Genomic DNA, 25,806 nt, shown 5'->3' with positions numbered 1-25,806 from the left:
TATGAGGTCAAACCTAAACACTTTCAATTTGTATGCAATCTGGCAGGCCCTTGCACTACATAGAAAAGGTAAATCTGAAGGAAAAAGTCTTCAGAAAATCTTATAGTGTGTATGGCCCTTTAGAGTTGTATAGTACCATAATCATAATGCTATGATACAAAGCTTGCCATTCAAGTAACAAATCATTTATTGTTTGTGACATACCAATATAATATATAGTTGTTAAAAATCAAAGTTATTCACTGGAATATGCATAAAAACATGTTTTTACTATGTAAAACTAAAATGTATTATGAAATATGAGGGTTGATTTACTAAAACTGGAGAGTACAAAATATGGTGCAGCTGTGCATGGTAGGCAATCAGCTTCTAACTCAGCTCGCTCAATTAGGCTGCACCAGATTTTGCACTCTCTAGATTTGGTAAATCAACCCCACTGTGTATTCATTGTCAGTAATGTTAGGAACCTCAAGTGGCTTGCTAATGTGTCCTATATCCAATCCAATATATAATGTGTCCAACGTAATTTTGAATCTAAGAATTATTTTCCATATAGATGACATTTCAGTTTTGAGTGGATGTCAGTGAGTTTAATCACCTACTATAGGTTTTTAGGTATGGGTCTTCTTTGCTAGGGATTTCCAGTTGGCCATTTTCTACATCTCAGTCAGGCTTCATTTAAACAGGCGCTGACACCTGTCCTGCTTGCAGGCTGTCTTTGTTTTTGCACCTGCATCCACTACAGTTGCATGCAGGCAGCCTATAGAAAGGGATGCAAATGCAGTGGCTGCAGAGACACAGCTGCTTGTCAAAAGCTGACAGTGGTGCAGGAGTGGCTGCAGGACCCCGAATGTTTACTGTGCCAGTGCCCGTCTGAATGATGCCTTACACTTTCTACTGCACTTCCAATAGTGTAAAATAGGACCAACATATTTTTATTCAAACATGGCACAGCCAATCAGAATTCACCTACCATGAAACAGTCTGCTTACTGTGAGCTATTGACCTTTGGACATTAACTTTTTTCTTAGTACTGTTTTATCAGATAATTACCAGGTTAATATTTTCTACTATGTTCCAGATATAAATTTACTTGCAACAAGTACTAATTGTACAATACCAGTAAGCCTGTTATGATAGAAATATAAAGGCTGCCATTGTTGAACCCCTGAAAATTTTACTTGACTGGCGGCTATTCTGGACCTCAGGTTTCGATAATATCTGAGTCTTTTTATCTACTTTCTTCTTCTGGGTCAGTGACGCAAGCCTTAAAGCAAGAGGATATGTATGTCAGCCAGGATAATGAATTTTTCAGGGGAGGTCAACTATGGCAGCCTCATATATACAGTATGTATTATATTTATGTTCACAGCGGTACATAGAAAAATATATTAATCTTTGATAGTTATAATTATGGAATTTATTGACACATTATTCTCACTTATACATTTGTATGGGTTATACTCTGTATTTTGCAAAAGTCTCAAAAAAACTTATTGTAAATGAAAAATATATTCATCTCAATTGGTATACTATGCTATATGAATAAGCTTTACAATATAATTGTCTATTAGGCCATAAAATCTATAAAGCAAATTGATACAACTCTTAATATATCTGTATAAAAAATTACATTAAAATATATTAAATGTTATGTACCATCCTTAGGTAGGTAGTTTTTATATATTCTGTGTGATTACTGACAAAGGATCCAAACTGCTTTGTGGAACCCTTTTGGGTCTATTTCACACCTATGAGCTTGCGAGTTATAATGTGTGTTAACGTACATTGGACACAAGTGTTGTGTACATGTCTAGGGGGTGCTTCCATGCTTTCCTAATGAGCATCCATGTAGTAAACAATACCCTAGACACTTACTTGACCACAATCCATACATTTGAAAAACACGTATAATGTTGTTGTGTGATGAGGAAATAAAAGGGTCAGGTGCATTTTTTTATGTGTGGATGGGGAGAACCCCTAGGAAATGAATAGGTTCAAATACCACAATAATCATGATAACATAAATAGGCATGCACATAGTTGTGAATGAACCCTTATTTAATATTTGCACAGTAAGTCACCCACAGAGTAAAAAAAAATTATATATATATTTATATACACACATACACACACTATATTGTCAAAATTATTGAGGCACCTGCCTTTACACGCACATGAATTTTAATGGCATTTCAGTCTTAGTCCGTAGGGTTCAATATTAAGTTGGCCACCCTTTGCAGCTATAACAGCTTCAACTCTTCAGGGAAGGCTGTCCACAGGGTTTAGGTGTGTGTTTAAAGGAATGTTTGACCATTCTTCTAGAAGCGGATTTGTGAGGTCAGGCACTGATGTTGGACAAGTAGGCCTGGCTCGCAGTCTTCGCTCTAATTCATCCCAAAGGTGTTCGGGTTGAGGCCATAAACACACTCCTAAACCTTGTGGACAGCCTTCCCAGAAGAGTTAAAGCTGTTATAGCTGTAAAGGGTGGGCCAACTCAATATTGAACCCTACGGACTAAGACTGGGATGCTATTAAAGTTCATGTGCATGTAAAGGGAGGCGTCCCAATACTTTTGACAATATAGTATATGTGTGTGTCCTTTCTTTGGGCAAATATTACTTTACTATTAGTCTCTATTACCAATTGTGGTAGGTCTACCTGACGACATATTTTTGAATGTTACAGTAATTTATTTATATATAAAATGACTGTTATTGGTACATCATATAATTTTCAACATCTTGTGCAATATCTGTGTATATATATATATATATATATATATATATATATATATATATCCACTGGAAAAATCTAAGAGTACAGATGAAGATAATTCACTAAAGCAATTTCATAAAAAAACATCTACAAAAGTCTTGAATTTCATTAGAGGGTTGGTCTACCCAAAATTGATGGACTGAGTATAGCTTTGATATCAGTAATATAAATTACCCACAAAATTAACTTATGCTTCACTTTTGAAGGACTAGTGCCCATAAGGCCATGGCAGGAACAAAAACTGATAGTGTATGAAAACAGATATCTTTGTCTTTACCAGGGACGTAGATAACTGTGGTGGGGGGGGGGGGGGGAACAGGGGGGTCTGAACCCCCAAGAGCAGAGTTATGTTTGTGAGAAAATAGAAAGCTTAGCTCCTATATGAAATTGTCAATGGACGGGAACAAGTTAGGGAAGGCGGGCCAGCCTGGCTTGGCTCAGACGGAGAGACGGGCTGACTTGGCTCTGCTCGGGTGGGCGAGTCGTTGGCCCGGTACACGCTACGTGGCCACATACAGATGCTTGCAGCTTTTCCACCAATTTAAAATACATTGCAAGGAGGGGGAGCAGGAGGAGAAGAGGATCCTGCCCTCAGTGCCCTAGCTTGCACCAGAAAATTTACAGAGTTCAGTGTAATGGAACTTCAAGCAGCAGGACTCCCACAACCCTGCACTCAGTACGTAGCTCACCTCTCAACCCTGCACTCGGTACACAGCACATCCCTCAGCCCTGCATTCAGAATATAGCACAGCCCTCAACCCCGCACTCTGTACACAGCACATCTCTCAGCCCTGCATTAAGTACGAAGCTCACCCTTCAAACCTGCACTCTGTACGTAGTGCACTCCTCAACCCTGCATGTAGTTTATTCCTCAACCCTGCAATCTGTATGTAGCGTATCCCTCAGCCCTGCACTCTGTATGTAGCTTACCCCTCAACCCTGCACTCTGTTAGTAGCTTACCCCTCAACCCTGAAATCTGTACGTAGAGCATTCCTCAGCCCTGCAATCTGTACATAGCGCACCCCTAAACCCTGCACTCAGTACATAGTGCACCACTCAACCCTGCACTCTGTACGTAGCATATCCCATAATCCTACACTCGATACACAGTGCACTCCTTAACTCTGCAGTTTGTACACAGCGCCCACCTTACCCTTAAGCCCCTCCCACAGAGTTGGGGCCTGCTCATCCACCTCCATCCAGCCTACAGAATTGGCCATTTAGGGATGGACTTCTAAGCCAGAGGACCATGTAGATGACAGGTTTGAGGATGAGGCCAAGAGCATTGCTGGCTACCTCTCACTTGGTTAGGACAGAGTATGGGAGATTGATCACCATGAGGAGGACATTTGCCGTATTCATGTGCTAAGGTTTGTACATGTCTGCTAGTGCCTCCCACTGCAACATCCACAATATTTTTGCACAGCGTGGCAGGTTCCCTGATTTTTGTCTTCTGGGTGCCCAAAACTAAACACCCCCACCCCTGGAAAAAAATGTATCTACGGCCCTGGTCATTACCATAGCCTTATGGGGATTAGGTGTGCGTTTTCTTCACTGTCTACAGTCAGACGAATCATCAGATTTTTTATTTACTTGACTCATCAGACTGCTGTGATTTCTGTAGGTGAATTTCCCATCCAATTGTCCATCTATCTGCTACAACTTTGGTAGTAAGACTGAGTGGGCAATATAGCTCTAGTGCTCTAGAAAAACTTAAGTGGTGAGTTCTAGTCTTTGGATTTAAAGAGGGATAATCAAAGCCAGAGGGGATGATTCAGCCTACCACCAGCATCTACTCATAACATAAGTTTTGGGGGGACTGGCCCTTTTAGGAAAATTTTAATTCCAGATTGTGGTGCAAATATCAGAGAACATCATCATACTAAAAGAACCCCATTGGTAGGATAATAAAAATTCTTACACTAGTTACAAATTTTACAGTAATTCATACATCTGTTTTTTTTTATGCATATCTGTAATATTTCTCTGGATGTATAAGTATATATCTTTTTCAACCCAATAATGTCTTTATGTTTTAACATAAAAGATATTTGTGTAAGTGATAGATAGAGGTCTATCGGCCACATTACAGATCTTTCTTCCCGATTATTCAGTGACTGACTTATACATGTGAAGAAGAAAAGTAGCGCGAGAGAAAGATAACAAAGAAAGCACAAATGAACATTCTGAGGACAGAACCATTGTGGATTTGAGTGGCGGCATTGAAATGCACCTGTCCATCCAATTTCATGCAGCATCCAGTGGTTGTAGCGTTGCAGCATTCCTGGAAGCAGTTAGCATCGGTGATGGCAGCACAAGATTTAGTGCTGGTGGCACAAGTGTTACTGCAACCTCCCTCGTAGGAGACAGCACCATTTGTCATTTTTTTCTGTAACTGCAGATCAGAAAATGATAAACACATTAACGTTTTTATATATTTATTTAGTACCAATATTAAATAATAAAGAAAGCTTTAAAAGTACAGTCTGGAAAGAAACTATTAGCATTTGGCAGTATTTGTCATCACAAACATCCGAGTTTGCTTAAACCCACAACAGCTAAAATCAGTTTGTATATGCAGTAAAGCATGTATGTTATACTCACTGTGGAGCCTAAAGGGTTAATCCTCTGCATTGTGTAAAACTTGGGGGGGGGGACTTGGGGGTCCATGTGATCAGCACAGGGCCAGCCAGCACTGTCCAGACAGAGGGTGAGGGATCTTGCAGCCTCATAGGACAATCAGAGGAGAATGAAATCTCCTCCTACAAGATTTAAGCAGACACTGATAGAAGTCAGAAAAATAAAAAAGGTGTATCTCTGCGCTGTGGTGGGGTGGCAGCTGATATGGATAAGTAATATACCAAACATATAAATAATCTTAGGAAAAGGTGTGTAACGCCAAAAGTAAATGAACAACAAATATACAAATAAAAAACCAATATAGTGAAAAATTTGGATTTAAATGCACAGTCCCATGATAGGATCACCAATATAAACGTAGTGGTGAAAGCACAAAGTTCAGTGCACAGATGTGCACAAAAAATTAGTGGTGACTTGAAAGGTGAAAAAGTGATCCACCACACCCCTTTAAAAAAGGACACTCCCAGTAAAAGCTGGCTGCCATTACAGCAGCAAACACAAACTTAGTGTAAAGCGGCCATCTGTTGTGGGGAAGGCTGTTCAGCAACTTGCACCATCAAGATGTAGCTGTGGTAAATAAAGCTCACCGGGAGCCAGATGAAGTCTCCATATTTTAGTATTTATTGGATGTGTATGTTAAAAGCCAAAATAAAATTAATCATAAAACCATATGACAATATGTGCCACCACTGACCCGGTATCGGACAGTGGCCTGACGTTAGCACTAGTGTCTCCTCCCCAATGCATTTCATCCAATAGGACGTTATCAAGGGGTTCCCAAGGCAAAACCCCTTGATAATGTCCTATTGGATGAAACGCGTCAACGAGGAGACACCAGTGCTGATGTCTAGCCACTGTCCAATACCAGGTTGGTAGTGGCACCCATTGTCATATTGTTTATTTTATTATGGCTTTTAACATAACACATCCAATAAATAAAACACTATGGAGACTTCATCTGGCTCCCGGGGGGCTTTATTTACCACAGCTACATCTGGATGGTACGAGTTGCTAAACAGCTTTCCCCACGACAGATTGCAGATCTACACTAAGTGTGTGTTTGCTGCTGTTATTGCAGCCAGCTTTTGCGATGAGTGTCCATTTCACAGGGGTGTAGGTGGGTAATTCTGGAGCACTGTACTGGATCACTTCTTCACTTTTCAAGTTACCACCAATTTTTTGTACACATCTGTGCACTGAACTTTGTGCTTTCACCAATACGTTTATATTGCTGACCATATAATGGGACTGTGCATTTAAATCTATTTTTTTCACTATATTGGTTTTTTATTGTTGATTTTCATTCAACTTACATAACATTTGTATTAATTGTTACATTTCATTGGACTTACAGATACACATTTTTTTGCACTTTAGCACTTATTTGGACTTATTTTATTGTGTTGTCCATTTATAACACTCTATTAACATTTCAGTGTTGTTCATTTACTGATAGAAGTCACATGACTGCTCTAACTCCTCATGGGAAAAGGTATTTAGAGGTTTATATTTACTAAAATAATTGAATTTCCATGTTCTGTGTACTGTGGGAGGCCAGATATAGTGAATGCAGGGTCCTGGGTTTAGTAACACTTTAAAGTAGATGTAAACCATCACTGGGTGGCATTTAACTTGCTAAAATACTGTAGATCATTAACAACTGCTTTCACCTTTTCAGTGCTGATGATCTCCAGTACTCATTTTTCAGCCACTTCCTGTCTACATGAACATACATGTACCAGCATTATCCTGGCTACAATACAGAAATAACATTTGGGATGGGATACCACAGGTGGACTCGTATATTATCCATATCTATATTACGTTTCTCATACTTTTGGAGGTAATATACGGTAGTACGTTTTGTAAAGAAATGTACACATAAAACCAAAAAGAGGGACAACTGAGGCTCCATATGGGATAGAGGGATTTGATCTCAAAAGAGGGACAGTCCCTTCATATGAAGAACAGGTGGGAGCTATGATATTATAGAGTCACATGTTGGCATGATACTGCATGGAGCATTTAGCGTCTACTGCCTGTTCAAGGAAGAATATGCATTAAAACCAAAATCCTTCCAAAATGTTATCATAGTTTCCTATAGTGTGAGGAAGGGCAACAACCTCATGATTTTTCTTGTTCAGTATTTTTCATTAGAAAATAGCATAGAGCATTCATAACAAACCCTGAAAGAAGAATAATGTACATATGCCCAATAACGTTGCAAATGTTTGAGACATTAAAGCCTAGTACACACCACAAAAAAAGAAAAAAAAAAAAAAACCTGACAGCTCAGGTCGGAACTGCTCTACTAACAATCCAATGTTAGTACAGCAATCTCAACTGCTGTGCTTTTGTGTTTTGACAGGGTGATGGCCCCCCGCCAGAACACTCTGGTCAGTGCTCTCAGCCTTGGGCTGAGAGCGCCGATCGGGGCCGGTCGGCAGACCTTTTTCGGACATGAGCCTTTAACAGAAACCAGCCCGGCTTGCATGCACACCGGCCGAATGTCGGCTGGTTTCTATTGACATTCGGCCCGTGTGAACTAGGCTTTAGTAAATTGTCAGCAAAGATAAGATAATACACATGGATCAACTGTACTGAGTTGAAGCCAACAGTAATATATAAAACACATTCGATTTAGTATCAAAGGCCTATGAGGATGCTCATATGGTTCATGTAATTAAGGAGGAAGGAGAATAACAGTAAAAGAGGAGGGGGGGGGAGAGAGCAATAGGAGGAGTGGCAAGGAAGCTAAAATTTCGAGGAAGCAGGGAATGAAAAGTGGGAAGGGTCGGTCAAGGTGGTGTTCAGCCATAAGTGTTGTTGGCTGCTCTAAGTAAATCTTAAAGGTCCAATAAATGATGATCGAAGGACATTGGGAGCAATACCTTGATCCAGGGGTTCAACATTTTACAAAAAACTGGGCATGGAGTTTTGGAGACAACCTTATGATTTCATTGCTATCTTTGTTCCCGTGGTAGAAATTTTCCCTCACATCCTGTTCCTGGTTATGGACAGGAAGTAAGAAGAAAATCTCAAATGTGGGTAGTATGAGTACCTTCTGTAATAACTGCAAGTATGGAACTTGTTTGTATGGATAGCATTTACAAAATTTAGACAAAATTAGTAACATGCAAAACAACTGCTATTTGTCAGGTAAATTATTATTATTATAGAAGTCTTAATAGAGGGAAATGATCAGCCAGAATCTGGAGCAGCTGTGCTTGGTAACCAGTCAGCTTCTATCTCTCATTATCAAAATGGAAAAAAGTTGAAGGTATAGGCTGATTGGTTATTATGTACAGCTGTCCTAGATTCTGTCCCAGTTTTAATAAATTCCCCTCAATGTGTTAATACTACATACTTAGCAGACAGCATTGCTAATAACTTACCTCACAGTGGTTTGTCCCAACCTGACATTGTTTTGTTGCTGCACCAGCTTGATTTTTAAAGCAGTCTGTCCCTGAGCAGGTAAATGATCTGCATTTCTTATCCTAAACATAATACAGAAATATAAAAAAAAAATGGTCATATCAATGATTTTCGGTGTTGTTCTCCCCTTATTAGTCGTCAAATTGCAATGATGTGGTTTGCTTTCCTAAGTGTAAAACAGTACAAGAATATAACATATATGTTATGACACATACTGTGTTAATATAGTTCAATGTCATTTTATTAGGGTCCATGCACATTAAAAAAAAAAACATCTGTTTGTTCCGCAGAAAAAAAGTTTCCTATACAGCATTTTTATATACGTGTTTAGCAATTCCCCCCCCCCCCAGAAAACTCCCCTGAAAAAACGCAATCCAGAACGTTTTTTTTTTTTTTTTTGCCTCTAAATGCTGAGCTTAAAATATGACTAAATATCCTAATGTAATTCAGGACAAAACAGAGTAAAGAATGGTTAGAACCTCTGTCAAATTTTTATAGATGTGTTCCCTGGTCCCAGGGACATGACAGGAAATGAAAGGAATTCACCCTAAAGCCCCGTACACACGCGTCGAAAATTGGCAGGGAATTTTCGGCCAACGTCCGATCTGCCGATTTTAGGCTTGTTAGTATGATACTTCCGACAACCAACTCCGACTTTTCGGCCGAAAAAAATCTGGAATGCAGACTATAAAATTTTTGTTGGCCGTCAACACAACGGCCAATTTTCGTGCAGTCAGTATAGATTTCGACAGGGAAAAGTCTGGGCATGCTCAGTGAAGAAAGAACACAAAGAAAGCAACCCAAAACATGACATCACTTCTGAAGTAGAATTTTGTCGTGCGGGAAAATTTGTGTGCAGTCTAGGCACATTCCAACCAACAAAACACAACTCTGGACAAAAGACGGACGATCAGTTGGCCGATAATTGTTGCGTGTGTACGGGGCTTTAGTGAGGGGCAATTTCCCCACTGGGGAGACACACATGAAAAAACCCTGTAAAGATTCTAACTTATTGCTGCTCTTCACACACCTAGAAAACAATTGTGACTCATGTTCCACTTTAATTTAAAAATCCTACTTGCTACTACATATCTAGTATTAAAAATCATATTTGTATATACCCAGCCATGGTTAGTAGGTCATAGTCCTTGTCATATTTAGGGGGGTCATATCCATATATGTTGTGTCATAGTTAGAAGGTTCTAGTCATATATACCCGGTTAAAGTTAGAGGAATATGTCATTTACTGAAAGAGGAGTTGATGCTTGGAGTAGACTTCCAGCAGAGGTAATGAGCCAGTCAACAGTAAGTGGCTTCAAAGATACCTGGAACAAACATCTATTGTCCGTCCGTCCATCCATCCATCCATCTATCGTGTTTTCTCAAAAATAAGACCGGGTCTTTTATTAATTTTGGCAACAAAAGACACAGCGGGCTTATTTTAAGAGTAGGTCTTATTTTGTAATGTGTATTTGCCAGTTCCTGTGCCCCCTGTCTTCCCCCCCCCCCCCCCCACCGCCCTTCCTGCCAGCTCAGGAGTCATTAGCATTTAGCATTAAGAGTAAAAGTGGTTGTAAAATCCTATTATTCACTCTATTACAGTATTAAATAATGTACAATGTGTGTGTTTCTGTAATATAAATGTGCCAAATACCTTTGTTACAGTGCCGCTGGACGCTTACGTGACCCACCGGAGCTCTCTTCCCCACTCTGAGCAATGCAGAGGGAGGGGCCAAGATCCCCCGCTGACAGCCAGGGGAAGAGGAGGAGAAGAGCGGGAGGTCAGCTGAGCGCTGAGTGGCGCTGTAACAAAGTTTTTTGGCACAATAATATTACAGAAACACACACATTGTACATTATATAATACTGTAAATGAGTGGATAATAGGATTTTACAACCACTTTAAACTAGGGCTTATTTTTGGGGTAGGGCTTATATTGTAGCCATCCTGCCATGGTGGTGTATATTAACATCAAGGGAGTTGACAAGAGTTTAATCCTCTGTTCTAGTAAAGGTCCCCTATGTGTAAAGCAGTGACCCTGTACAAAGTGCCTAGCATAGCCCAGAAGAACCCACCCCGGGGTAGGCCTCTTATGTTTCTTGGGAAACATGGAGGACGTGATGACAACCCCACTACCTCATAGTCCCCCACAGGTTATGTCATATATACCCTGTCATATGCAGGGAAAAAATAGTTTTATGCAGGATACCCTTTAAAGTCAGGATCATAGTCTAGTATGTGTCTTTTCCCATGCAACAGATGAATGATTTCAGCATGACTCCCCATCACAATATACAAAACAATACCAGATTCCAAATTGAATGGGATTACATTCTGGCAATATCCACAAGTTGCCAGTGGCATCTGAATCTGTTCACCATATCTGGGTTTAGATGCATGCTCCAGTTATTACTTACACTGTATTGAATAGTTGTAGTTGTGGTCGTGGTAGTTGTCATAGTGGTGGATGTAACTGGAGGCTTGGCTGTTTGGTTGCCCATAGTCATGTTACCTGCAATGAAGCATAAGAAAATGTGTGGAATGGCACAAGGATGGGGTACCCGTTTTCTATAAATGATGTTTCTTTCTATTTACAATTGTTTTACATTGGAAAGTTAGTCAGATATAATTCTGAATATTTTACATTATTCGAAAAGGACCATTTCTTGGTCCAAAAGAAGGTATTTGATGGCTTGCAAGGTTTGACTCTATCAAACCAAGCCATACGATTTGTTAAGAAGAATGAGTCTTTTTTTTTTTTTTTTTTTACATACAGCTGCCACATGACTCTTGGCGGTTGTGCCAAAAATAAATAAAATGTAATTTATACTACTGAGACTCCTTTGCTGAAGCTGACTGTTGTTTCCAGTTCTCTGCTATGATTGTCAGTAAAGTAGTGTCAGTTAAAGTATATGTAAAGTCAAACCTTTCCGTTTTATGTTTCTTTTTCTTTATGTTTTGGATAGAGTAAGAAAAGGTTAAAAATTTGTAATTTTTTTTTCGTTATCTGTGTTTCGCTGGGAGGATTTCCCTTCACTTCCTGTCCTGTAAACCCCAGAAATGTGAATAAAATAAAATTTGAGTAAATTGGGATTTTTTGTACTCACCGTAAAATCAATTTCTCTTCATCGAGTTCATCGACGGATACAGCGCTCTATTAATCATGACTATAGGGTTATATTGCTTCCTGAAGGAGTAGGACTAGGCAGAACAAAAAACTTGGCTACACCCCTGGGTTGTCCTGAGCAAGTTTATAACCCCCTCTCTGCTATAGGCATTCAATTTAGTACCAAGCAGTATTAGAAGTATCAAAGAGGGGTGGGTGCTGTGTCCGACGATTAACTCAGAGAAATTGATTTTATGGCGAGTACAAAAATCCCATTTTTCTCTTTAGTTCATCGATGGACACAGCGCTCCATTAATCATGACTATAGGGACGTCCAAAAGCAGTGCCAAAAGGAAAATGAGGGGTGGGGAAAATAACCCAAGCCTCAAAACAAGAGCCCAGTCAGTACAGATTTCGGCAGACAAAAATCTGATGAGCAAGACTGGGCATGCTCAGAGAAGAAAAAACACACGGAAAATAAACCAGCACATGACATCACTTCAGAAGTAGATTTTTGTTGGCCGAGAAAATTCGCGTGCAGTCTAGGCACATTCCAACCAACAAAACACCACTCTGGACAAAAGTCGGACGATCGGTTGGCCGATAATCGTTGCGTGTGTACGAGGCATTACAGTGCCCCTAGGATATCTGTGGCGTTTGTCAGAGGAATCCGTGACCTCGCCACGAAAATTGGTATCCTCCTGTGGAGCTGAACCTGCTGAAGGAGCTGCATACAGGACTGTGCAAACAGATCTGTCTTGAAGGTGGACACCACCAGACCCAGAACCTGTGTCTAATGCCTCGTACACACGCAACGATTATCGGCCGACCGATCGGCCGACTTTTGTCCAGAGTGGTGTTTTGTTGGTTGGAATGTGCCTAGACTGCACACAAATTTTCTCGGCCAACAAAAATCTACTTCTGAAGTGATGTCATGTGCTGGTTTACTTTCCGTGTGTTTTTTCTTCTCTGAGCATGCCCAGTCTTGCTCATCAGATTTTTGTCTGCCGAAATCTGTACTGAAAATCGGCCGTTGTGTTGACGGCCAACAAAAATTTTATAGCCTGCACACCAGATTTTTTTCGGACGTTGGCCGAAAATTCCCGCCCAATAATCAATGCGTGTGTACGAGGCATAAGTTTGGAGGGAAGACTGTCTGTGCGACAGCAGCTGGTGAATCACGGCCTGTGGTTCCTGAAGTTTGATCCGAAGAAGGACCCCCCTGGTCAACATTAAATCCAGAGTCAGAGCCAGGTGATTTAACTTCCTAGATGGGAATAGGGGGGACCTTGGGTAGTTCGGACGTCACCGAAACCTTTGCAGGAATTATATCTGCATAAGGAGACTCAGGGCCTAAAAACTCTGAAATGGATTAACTCTGCCCCCCTTACTTTGGTATCCGCAAAAGGATCATTTTGTAGATTCCCTTGACGCTCACGCAGGAGGTCCATGGGGCTGGAAACCAGCTAAGATGTCCCCTCACCCCTGTTATGAGTGAGGGCAGAACTTCATGCTTTAATAGGTTTTATCTGCGGGTCCGGAGAAGCCAGCTCTTGGCTTACCAGACCAAGGTTGCTTGGAACTTCCAGGGATTAAAAGATCTATTTCCCTTGTCTGCAGCCCCGGAAGCACAAAATAATTTTTATTGGGCTGAGAAGGAGGGCCTACGTTTGGGACAAGGCTCTTTCCCTTTGCTAGACTGTGGTAGGAAGGTACTCTTTCCCCCCCCCCATGAGACCCTTAATGATGTCATCCAGAGTAGCCCCAAACAGGCGATCGCCTCGAAAGGGCAGATCAATGGAAGCTTTCTTAGAGGCTTGGTCTGCAGGCCAATTCTTAAGCCACAGCACAAGCCTAATCACCACCCCTGAAACAGAGAGCTTGGACAGTACTGGAGCCACATCCAAAGATCCAACACACAACAACTGCAGTCCCTGGACCAACTGGTCCGCCAGATCAATGTAAACAGAGGGAACCTACTCATTACCCAGACCCTAAAGCAAAAGCTTGGCCAATTCAGTTAGGATCCAAAGCCAAGACTGGTCGCAAAGCTGAACCAGCCATATTAAACATGCTGCGCGCGATAGCCTCAGCTTTCCTGTCAGCTGAGTCTTTAAAGGATGGGAATTCCTCTACTGGGATCATGGTTGCTTTATTCAACCTGGATACAGGAGGGTCCACCACTTGTGGACTGGTCCACTTTTTTTAAAATTGATTCCTCGAAGGGGTAACATACTGAGAAATGTTTGGGGGGCCACAAAGGGTTACTTTGGTTGCCTCCAATCTGTTAAAAATAAGGAAGATAAGGAATCACCTTAGCCGTACAAGGTGACTTGTGTGTACCAAAATGGACAGTCACATCCTCGAGTGTTAAAAGCCTCAAGCACTGCAGTAAATAGGGCATCCACCAGCGTTTTCTCATTCGCTGCTATGACCATGATGACTCCTCACTATCAGATGGATCAGGGGGGCGTGATATCAAGTCCCACTGAACAGGCAATGTCCACGGCGCCACCAGGCTCACAATTAGATTAGACAGACTGAACACGGGAAGGCGGGGAATGCTTCCTTCTGGGCCTTTGCCCACACACCACTTCCAACCAAGAATACCAAGGACTGTAGAACCGCAGTCAGCGCAACAATAGGGAGCTGAGGTTCTGAGGTATCCAGCGCCTCCATGAGGGGGTCAGTAGGGGAGATGTGACCCTGAGGCTCCATAGGATAAGGGAGACCCCACAGCAATAAAAACGTTTTGGCACCACTATGGATCCCCCTACACTCAGGGCACCTACTAGCAGAGAGAGAGAGAGATTGGGACCCCCAAGGACTCGCTAATACCTGCCGGAGGAACGCCGTATGTCTGGATACCACAGCTTGCCATAGGTGCCAGCAATTCATATTGTTAAGGAAGAGGAGGGCCCAGAGCCCAGGCACTGCCACGAAGCTCCAGACTGTCTCCAGCGTCATGCCGGACCAGGGGAAAATGGTCGCTATGACATCACGGACTACACAAACATGGCGGCCGGCCATGCTGTAGGAATGATGGCAGACTCTCACAAGAGTCTCTGCTGTGCCCTCTGCACCGCTGCGCCCTCTGCACTGGGACCCCAAAAAGATCCCAAATCTCTCCTTTCCCCTTAACAGCAAAAGATAAAAAAAATAGACATTTTGCTTAAAAAAATAAATAAAATAAAATTGTTTACTTCCAGCCTGGAACGGAAGTGATGTCATGATGTCATTCTGGTCCTCTAAAACCATAGAGGCGATTGAAGACAATCGACTCATTGATTGCCTCTGGGACTAGCAGGCCACACCGTTGGATAGTTTCTCAGGCGAGCTGGTGGAAAAGGCAAGCCCGAGAAACACTGGCAAGTGGCGGGAGGGGAGGTTTCATGATCAGCTCAGAACGCTTTTATGAGAAAGCCAGCTGCTGGCTGAAGAAAACGATTCAGCCATAACCCCGGTAAACCCCTTCAAAGCCGCAACGTATATTTAGGTATTGCAGTCTTGAAGTGGTTAAAGTATTGAAGCCCATGCTGGTGAGGATAAGGGTGACAGGGGGTAGTGTATTAGGAAGGTTGCAGTGGGGTGCCAGGTGTGATAAGGATGAGGATGACTAGGAGTGGGGTGTTAGCAAGATTGTAGTTGGGTGCCAGGTGCGATGAACATGAGAATGACAGGGGGTAGGTTATTAGCAAGGTTACAGTGGGGTGCCAGGTGTGATGAACATGAGAATGAGGATGAGGATGACAGTGTGTGGGATGTTAGCAAGGTTGCAGTGGGTTGCCAGGTGTGATGAAAATGAGGCTGAGGATGACAGGGGGTGGGGTGTTAGCAAGGTTGCAGTGGGGTGACAGGTGTGATGAGGATGACAGGGGGTTGGGTGTTAGCAAGGTTGCAGTGGGGTGCCAGGTGTGATGAGGATGACAGGGGGTGGGGTGTTAGCAAAGTATCAGTGGGGTGCCAGGTGTAATGAACATGAGGATGAGGGTGACAGGGGTAGTGTGTTAGCAAGGCAGCAGTGGGGTGCCAGGTGTGATGAAGATAAGGATGACAGGGGGTAGTGTATTAGGAAGGTTGCAGTGGGGGGCCAGGTGGGAGGAGCATGAGGATGGCGGGGGCTAGTGTATTAGCAAGGTGGCAGTGGGGTGCCAGGTGTGATGAGGATGACAGGGGGTAGTGTGTTAGCAACGTTTCAGTTGGTAGCCAGGTGGGATGAGGATGACAGGGGGAGTATGTTAGGAAAGGTTGCAGTGGGGTGCCAGTTGTGATGGGAATAACAGGGGGTAGTGTGATAGCAAGGTGACAGTGCGGTGCAAGGTGTGATGAGGATGACAGGGGGTAGTGTGTTAGGAAGGTTGCAGTGGGGTGCCAGGTGGGAGGAGGATGAGGATGACAGGGGGTAGTGTGTTAGGAAGATTGCAGTGGGGTGCCAGGTTGGAGAAGGATGAGGAAAACATGGGGTAGTGTGTTAGCAAGGCAATGGTGGGGTGCCAGGTGGGATAAGGATGACAGGGGAGAGAGAGAGAGGGAGAGAAAGAGAGAGAGAGAGAGAGAGAGAAATAGGAAAGGCACAGAAAGAGAGAAAAAAGGATCACAAATATGAAAAAAGAAAACATAAAACATTTTTGGCATGATCTGTATTATTTATGAATTTGGAAACTGGGAAATAAATGTATTTTTAAAAGTTTAGAAATCTCTATGACCTCAATATTCATGTCAGGCTGTAACTGATGCAGTTGAGAGATCAAAAAAAAAAAACATGTACAGGGGTGTTATCTTATTTATGGAATCACTGCCTTTTGAAATCCACTACAGCCTGAGTCCTCATGCTTTTATGGGAGACGGATCATCCATCAATCAAGATGTGACATCCCACCCACTGTGTTTTTTTTTTTAGTTGGAGGAGAAGGGAGGGACTGAGCTGTCATTTAGGATCTATATACACGCCCACATGTGTGATGTCAATACCATGTGACCTGAAAAGCTCAGCTAAAACCAGAAAGTGTTCTCTCCAGCAATAGAGACCAAACTGAGCACGTGCAGCTGTACTACTCTGATTGTGTCTTATCTGGACTTGTCCAGAGTGACATTGCAAGAGGGGGAGGATCTGTGCATACAGGATCACACAGCCTTTTTACACAATGCAGAGGATTAATCACTTAAGTTACACAGTGAGTATAACAAGCATGTTATTCTGCATCTTCAGACCAGTGGCGGCTGGTGAAGTTTTAAGATGGGGGGGCGCAAGACCCCGCCCTTCCATTTGACCCCTCCCATTTCTCAGAAGCCCCACCCCTTATAGACTCCACCCATTTTGTCCCCTGTATTTTGCTTGCGTGAACAAAGTCTCCCAATATATCACATATTAAGGGGTCCATCAGTACTAGTGTATCCCATAATAGGGAGCAGGGGTCCTATTCTGGGACATACTGTGAGAGACACCCTATTATGGGATACACTGACTGAGAGCGGCACAAACCCCACAGTACAGACCCCCTAGCACAAACCCCTCAAGCACAAACCCCACACAAACCCCTCAAGCACAGACCCCCTAGCACAAACCCCACAGTACAGGCCCCCAGCACAAACCCCACAGTACAGACCCCCTAGCACAAACCCTACAGTACAGACCCGCTAGCACAAAGCCCACAGTACAGACCCCCTAGCACAAACCCCACAGTATAGACCCCCTAGCACTAATCCAAAGTACAGGCCCCCTAGCACAAACCCCACAGTACAGGCCCCCTAGCACAAACCCCACAGTACAGACCACCTAGCACTAATCCCACAGTACAGACCCCCTAGCACTAACCACACAGTACAGTCCCCCTAGCATAAACCCTACAGTACAGACCCCCTAGCACAAACCCCACAGTACATACCCCTTAGCACAAACTCCACAGTACAGACTCCCTAGCACAAACCCCACAGTACAGACCTCCTTTCAACGCAGTAACCAGCATACATGATGCCCCCAATGCAGAGATCAGCGTGCGTGCGTGCCCCCAATGTTGTGACCAGCTCATTGCCCCCAATGCAGAGATCAGCGTGCGTGCGTGCCCCCAATGTAGTGACCAGCTCATTGCCCCCAATGCAGAGATCAGCGTGCGTGTGCGCCCCCAATGTTGTGACCAGCTCATTGCCCCCAATGCAGAGATCAGCGTGCGTGCGTGTCCCCAATGTAGTGACCAGCTCATTGCCCCCAATGCAGAGATCAGCGTGCGTGTGCGCCCCCAATGTTGTGACCAGCTCATTGCCCCCAATGCAGAGATCAGCGTGCGTGCGTGCCCCCAATGTTGTGACCAGCTCATTGCCCCCAATGCAGAGATCAGCGTGCATGCGTGCCCCCAATGTTGTGACCAGCTCATTGCCCCCAATGCAGAGATCAGCGTGTGTGCGTGCCCCCAATATTCTGACCAGCTCATTGCCCCCAATGCAGAGATTAGCGTGCGTGCGTGCCCCCAATGTTGTGACCAGCTCATTGCCCCCAAGGCAGAGATCAGCGTGCGCGCGTGCCCCCTTCAAAGCTGCCTGTCAGTGACATGTGTTGGCCGGCCGGGCCCCCCCTGACACGGACGGACTGGACGGACGGCTGCAGCGCATCTTCTCTCCTGTTCTTCCGCGTCCCGACGGCGACCACACTCTCCGACTCCTCACACGGGCGGGCACGGCGGCTCTCCTCTCTCAGGCGGGTGGGAAGGTGATCTTGTGACGCAGAGGTCACGTCACCAGGTCCCGGGATGTCCTCCTGTGATTGGTCCAGGCTGGAGTCTGGACCAATCACAGCCAGGAGTCCAGTAAAGTGGGGAGTGTCGGGTCGCATTGCTCAGCGCACCGACACTCCCCCAGAAGGCCGCCAATCGGCACCGCACGTGGGGTCAAAATAACCCCCCCCCCCCCCATAACCACCACTAGGTCCGGCGCCCCTAGTGGGCTGAAAATTAACTTTTTTTTTTAAATCTTTTTTCCTTCTTCTTTTTTTTTGGGGGGGGGGGGGCGCCCCTGCGCCCCCTATCGGCCGGCCGCCACTGTTTCAGACAGATTTTACTGTTGTGGATTTAGTAACACTTTTCAATTTTCTTACCTCCATCCATTTCATCTGCATTGAAGCACGTAGATTGATTGCAGCAGTTTAGTGCACATCCATCTTGCTGTGTACTATTGCACATGTGATGCATGCAGTGCTGATTGCATCTGCTTTCATAAAAGGAGTTGTTGTGACGGTACATCTGAAATGAACAATAACATTCAGGATTACTCACCATGTTTAGAGCATTATTCAGATAATTACACTACAATTAATTTACTACTTCATCTGTTAGGGTAGATTTAGACGTGTTTAAATCTCTCTTGTCTCTGAAGCTAGATCCAAATTTGAATTGTGCTCCAGAGGCTACTGACAAGTGGTGGGGAAGTGATGTGACGACTCCTCTCCACCTGTTTAACCCCTTATAGACCGCCCCACACAGATATACAGCAGCAGGGCGTCCCTTCTGTGCGAAATCATGTACTGTACGTGACTTCATACACAGGGTTCTGGTCCCGCGTTCAAGCCACCGTGACTCGCTCCCACTGTGATTGGACACAGTGGGAGCCATTTGACGATGTCCGCTGGGCCTTGCTGATCGTTCACAGGAGAGGCAGAATGGCGGTCTGCCTATGTAAACAAGGAAGACTGCCGTTCTGTCAGGGAAGAAGATGGAGAGCTTGGGTTTCTGTCTTCCTCCAGTTAAGCCACCCCCCACACGGTTAGAAAGCACTCCCTAGGAGCATACTTATCCCTTGGATTGCCCCTGATGTTAACCCCTTCCCTGCAAGTGTAATTAGTATAGTGACAATGCATTTTGTTAGCACTGGTCACTGTATTAGTGTCACTGGTCCCCAAAAAAGTGTCAGGTGTCCAATTTGTCTTCTGCAATGTCGCAGTTCTGATAAAAATCACTATTCGCCACCATTACTAGTAAAAAAATAAATAAATAAAAATTCCATAAAAATATCTCACAGTTTTTAGGCACTACAAGTTTTGTGCAAACTAGTGATCGACCAATATCATTTTTTTATTGCCAATATTTTCGTACATTAAAAAAAAAAAAAAATATTTTTTTATTTATTCTTTTGACAGGTACTCTTGTGGAGGGATCTGGGGGTCTAAAAGACCCAAAACCCCTCCTCTGCACTTAAAAGCATTTAAAACACCAAGTTTGGCTGTTTTAAATGCTGTACTTTTTTGAATTTGGTTTTTACATGAAGACCCGATCAGAGCCGAATGCGGTTTTGATCAGGTCTTCTCTTCTGTGGCCGTGCAGGCTGGTTGCCTGGGTCTCCCAGTGGGATGGGAGACCCGGGGGAGCCGTGGAAGGGGGGTGGTTAACCCTATTTTTGCAGACAAACATGGTTGTTGGGCATTTGGGGTGCTTCCCTATTGACTTGAATGTGTAGCATTCTGCAGGCTTGCTGCCCACTGATCACTACAATTTATGTCATTTTTGCCATTGGCGTAAAGCAGGCATCACTAAATGGCGGCCCGCGGGCCAAGTCCGGACCCAATCAGTGTTCCGTCCGGCCCCGCAGCGGTCACGCCATTTAGGATCTGTTTTTTCCCTCTGCCGCCGCTGCAGCTCTGTCTTTACAGAGCTGACATCGGAGGAGCAGCGCAGTGATTCACGGAGGACGGGGGCTGGTACAGTTAACTGATTGGTAGCTAGATCTGCCCTGTATTGTAGCAACCAATCAGTTACCTGGGGCAGGTCCCGCCCTCCGTGCATCCCTTTGAGCACTTCCGATGTAAGCTGCTGTGCCTCCGATGTCAGCCACGCTGCCCTGTTTAAGGTAGGACAGGGAAGAGGCACTAATAATGTAAAGGGGGAAAGAGGGGTGATATCAAAGAGGCAGAAAAGTAAAGGAGTGATACGGTATGAAGGGGTTCTACAAAGGGGGTGAGGATTAGAATGTGAAGGGGGGCTGGAGACTGCAGTGTGAAGGGGGGTTTTAAAAAAAAGGAGATGAGCACAGGAATGTCTGAGGGTGCTATAAAGGGGGTGAGGACAGGAATGTTAATGGGGGGCTGGGGACTGCAGTGTGAAGGAGGGGCACAATAAAATGGGGGAGGACAGTTATGTGAAGGGGGTGCTATGAAGGGGATGAGGACAGTTATGTGAAGGGGGTGCTATGAAGGGGGGGGAGGACAGTTATGTGAAGGGGGTGCTATGAAGGAGGTGAGGACAGTTATGTAAAGGGGGTGCTATAAAGGGGGAGGACAGTTATGTGAAGGGGGTGCTATGGAGGGGGTGAGGACAGTTATGTGAAGAGGGGTGCTATGAAGGGGGTGAGGGCAGATATGTGAAGGGGGTGCTATATAAGGGGAGGACAGTTATGTGAAGGGGGTGCTATGAAGGGGGTGAGGACAGTTATGTGAAGGGGGGTGCTATAAAGAGGATGAGGACAGGAATGTGAAGGGGGGCTGGGGACTGCAATGTGAAGGAGGGGTACTATAAAGGGGGCGAGAACAGGAATGTGAAGGGTGGGTGATATGAAAGGGGCTTAGAATTGCAATTTAAAGTAGGGGGTGATATAAAGGGGGGCCACTGACAAAAAAGTGAAGGGCTGAGGACTGTAATGTGAAGGGGGGATGATGTACAGGGGGACTGAGAACACTGATGTAATAAAAAGGATTGTGATGTGAAGGATTGTGGACTAGGTTCACATTGTTGCATAACGCGTGTAGGCGGCCCATTTATTTCAGTGGGCTGCCTTGTAAGCAGAAACGCAGAAAAATAAGTCCCTGACCTTTTTTTTCTTTTTAATTGCGCCGTACCAAGCTACATGGTACTGTGGCATCATGTGATGTGGCACTCGTAAAGATGCGCCATGTTTGCGCATTGTGCAGAGGTTCTTGAGAGCCAAACATATGATTCGGACCTCGGTTGGAAGAAAATTTTACCTACTGGACCTTCATGAATTTTAATTCATTACCCCTGGCGTAAAGCATCGCAGCCACGGCATGTAAACACCCCTGTCTGCTGACTATTACAGCTTAAGGCAGGCAGTTGGCGGGCAACAAAACATGTCTCAACTGTGCATTTTTGCAGCCACCAAACGCAAGTCTAAATGAGGCCTAGTAGAGTTTTAATTTACAGAGGACAGTGTGAAGTATGACCATTAAAAGGAGAAATTATAAATAAGTTGCAAACTGATAATACCTTAGCCTCAAATAATTGTACAGTGGACCCTGTCTACCTTGTTACTACTTGTACATATTTGCAAATGTTTGAGAGGCTTTCCTAATACATAAAGTACAGTCTGAATGTAAATGTGCCACATTTACTTACCCCGCTCACAGTAAGAATTGAATTTCAAACTACAGCCAAAAATAAAAAGATAAACCCGAATAGCCCATTAAAGACTACTTTATAAAATAAAAAGGGTAGCACTTCACCTCTTAAGAGTAAATCTCTCAATAAGAAACATTTATATTACAATCCTGATCCTCAATTGATGAAAAAAAAAAAAAAAAGTGTTAAAAACTTATGTGCTCCAAAAATATGTTTATAAACTCCTAAAAATTAATGAAAGTGTCCACAAAAATCATAAATATTCATCCAAAGTGCTTCATTCAGCGTCACTCAGCGTCACTCAGCGACCACATAAAAAATTTGCTCACTGTCAGGGTTTGACCCCTTTGTATATAGAAGGTCAATAAAATGCTTGCCATCACATACAGTAGATATTATAGCCAAGCCCTCCGTCACACTCTCCTTGTGGAATGCCAACTGATGCACAAATCCTCCTTTTAGGGAGACATCTCATTGCTAGATATAGAAATGTATTTGAAATAAATGTTTTTGGTTGAGAGATTTATTAGTAATTTTGGTGGTGCAAGTATTTTCACGTTTTGATTTCACGTTTTGATTTCATCACTAGCTAAGAAGCAGAGCCTTACATTTTTTTTTATCATATCACTTATTAAGTTTGTTTGTTTATATATATATATAATTGGTCAATTACATCCAAAAATTATTAATGTATTATATTATTAATTAATTAAGCAAATAAGTATTACATGTTTGTTATTTAAAAAAAAAAAAAAAAACTTGCCTTTAATATTACTTTAATCTTTCCCCTTTATGAAACCCCATTGCTCTTCCTGGTTCACCAGCCCATCACACCAATCTCTAACTACCATACCTATTTCCTATTTCTCCTCTTATCCAGCCTGAAAGTAGAACTATAGCCTAATTTTTTTTTTCATTTTGGGTATACCCCTGGCAGGTTTTCTGTTGCCATCTGTGTTGGAGAGATTTCACTTTGCTTCCTGTCCCCTAGCCACAACAGACAGTCAAGAGAAATCCCTTCAAAGTGAAGAAATCCCATGGTTGTCACAAGGGTCACCAAAACTAGTGTCCCCATTGGAAGATTTGCCCTCTATTCTTATTCTGTTAACAATTACAAATTTGTGATTTTATTTCACTTTCATCCTTAGTGATAATGGTCAACAGGACAAACAGAGATGGTAAATCTTCCTAATGAAGACCTTATAAGTCTTCTTATCCATCTCTACTCTATCCAAACCTACCTTTAGTGATACTTTAACCCTGTCATTCCCCCTTAGGCACTCAGCTCAAGGGGAGATTGAAGGTATTGCATTCACAGTACAGGCAGTCCCCGAGTTACAAACATCCGACTTACATAGGACCCATACTTACAAAAAGAGGAAAACAACAGGAAGTGAGAGGATTATTGGAAAACTCAACCCCAAAGAGGGGAGTTAGCCCCCATTAATCTTCTCATAATGGGACATAATAGGCTGTGAGGTTGTCATAGATTGGAAGATCACACGATGATTTAAAATAACATCTTTATTATTTTATCAAAAAAGAGATAAAAACGTAATATATAAAAAATATATAAAAAAGTTTTTTACAACCATATTGCGGGCATGTCTGCCTGGATACATTCAATATAGATACAGTACTGATAGGTCCTATGCATTTCGCTGAGCATTGTGCTCCTTCAGTAGCTTCTTCAGGGACCACATGTAGTACTTAGAGACTGTTTCTATAGACAGCAATTAAAAAAAGCAGTTGCCGAGCTTGCCAGGCACTCCCAAGTGACCTTCCAAAGCACAGTAGGTGGGTAAAAAACCCGTGGCTGGATGTCCCCCACATTTGTGAGTAGGCACCCCCCAAGGGGCTACCACAGTGGGGGTAGGCCTAATGACAGGCACGGGACCACACCAATATATCTCAAAGGCAGGCCAGGACAGCGATAAGACAAGGGACCGAGCGTAAATCCACTCTTATACTGACATCGTTCCCAATCTGGGCAATCAGGGTGGAAAAAAATACCCGTCTTCTGTGCTGTGTATGCAGGGAGCTGCGAGATCTTCCAATCTATGACAACCTCACAGCCTATAAAGTCTCATTGTGAGAAGAATAATGGGAGGTAACTCCCCTCTTTGGGGTTGAGTTTTTCAACATTTTAGACCCGTTGGGTTCTTCTTTTTCTCTTTTAATGATGCTATGATTGAGGGATGTAGCTGTGAGTGATTGTCCTTAGAACCGATATCTTTCAACTATTCAGGAAGTGAGAGGAAATCTAGCCCTAAGAAGGGAAATTCACTCTTGTAAGAGTTATCATGGGAAAAAGGTGTCTCTACTGAAACCTTATCACCAATCCTTGTTTCCACAACAACCTAAAATTTACAAAATACAATTGTCACAGGGACAGAAAGTGAGATGAAATCTTCTGACCAGAGGCACAGACAGCTAAACATACAAATTCAGCTTAAGGACAAACCTATAGAACAGAGGTCTCCAAACTATGGCCCTCTAGTTGTTCAGGAACTACAATTCCCATCATGCCTAGTCATGTCTGTGGATATCAGAGTTTTACAATGCCTCATGGGACGTGTAGTTCTGCAACAGCTGGAGGGCCGTAGTTTGAGGATCCCTGCTATAGAACCTATCTTGTTTGTAACTCAGGGACTGCCTGTATTAGACAAAGTATTAGACTAAGTATTTTTTTCATTTCATGCTATAAATTAATATTTATGAGTTTTCAACAAGACATGACAATGCTTAAATAAAATAATTGTGACTAAGATATACAGTTGTTAATATAAATACCACAGCTACTTACCTCACAATAAGTAGGACATGTTGTGTTACCGGAATTTAAATAAGAAGATTTATTTTTGTAACAACTGTCTCCCATGCAGTTATATAAGTTACAGGTATTCTATGGTAAAATGATAAACAGAAAATGTTATCAAATGCAATATGAATACAATTAAGTAATCAATCAATCAAGCAGTTGCTTGACCTGTGTTTTTAAACCCTATAAGAGACAACCCTTCTGTATTGTTTAAAGTTGTTGTAAAGGTTTTTTTTTATCCTAATGCATTCTATGCATTGAGATAAAAAACCTTTTGTGTGGATCAGCCCCCTCAGCCCCCCTGAGCCCCATCTAGATCAAGCGATGTCCACGAGTAGCTCGGTCATCCGGGACTCTCCCTCCTGATTGGCTAAGACACAGCAGCGGCGCCATTGGCTCCTGCTGCTGTCAATCAAAGTCAGCTAGCCCATGAAGAGAGAGGGGGAGGGACTGAACCGTGGCTACGTGTCTGAATGAACACACAGAGCTGCAGCTCGTGTGCCCCAAGAGCAAGCTGTTTGCTGTGGGAGAACTCAACAGGAGGGAGGGGCCAAGAGAGCCGACGTGGGAGCCGAGAAGAGGAGGATCTGGGCTGTTCTGTGCAAAACCACTGCACAGAGCTGGTAAGTATAATATGTTTGGTATTTTTAAAGGAAAAAAAACGAAAGTATCACTTTAATGTTCATTTTG

General features: G+C 43.3%; 1 protein-coding gene across 1 annotated transcript in view; it reads right to left on the bottom strand.

Annotated features, from left to right (window-relative positions):
* Positions 1-4,859: 4,859 nt before the first annotated feature.
* LOC309548108 (uncharacterized protein) overlaps positions 4,860-25,806 on the bottom strand; it is a 40,796-nt gene continuing 19,849 nt past the window's right edge. The window contains exons 4-8 of the mRNA XM_082248075.1: positions 25,102-25,200; positions 19,049-19,193; positions 11,273-11,367; positions 8,815-8,916; positions 4,860-5,174 (exon numbers count right to left, since the gene is read on the bottom strand). Of these exons, the coding sequence (XP_082104201.1) occupies positions 4,902-5,174; positions 8,815-8,916; positions 11,273-11,367; positions 19,049-19,193; positions 25,102-25,200 (714 nt within the window). The 3' untranslated portion in view covers positions 4,860-4,901. The remainder of the gene's footprint in view (positions 5,175-8,814; positions 8,917-11,272; positions 11,368-19,048; positions 19,194-25,101; positions 25,201-25,806) is intronic.

This window comes from Pelophylax lessonae, assembly GCF_965119305.1.
Source record: "Pelophylax lessonae genome assembly, chromosome: 2".
Taxonomy (NCBI): Eukaryota; Metazoa; Chordata; class Amphibia; order Anura; family Ranidae; genus Pelophylax; species Pelophylax lessonae.
The sequence above is the reverse complement of the archived record's forward strand: the minus strand, read 5'-3'. Positions and strand labels throughout refer to the sequence as shown.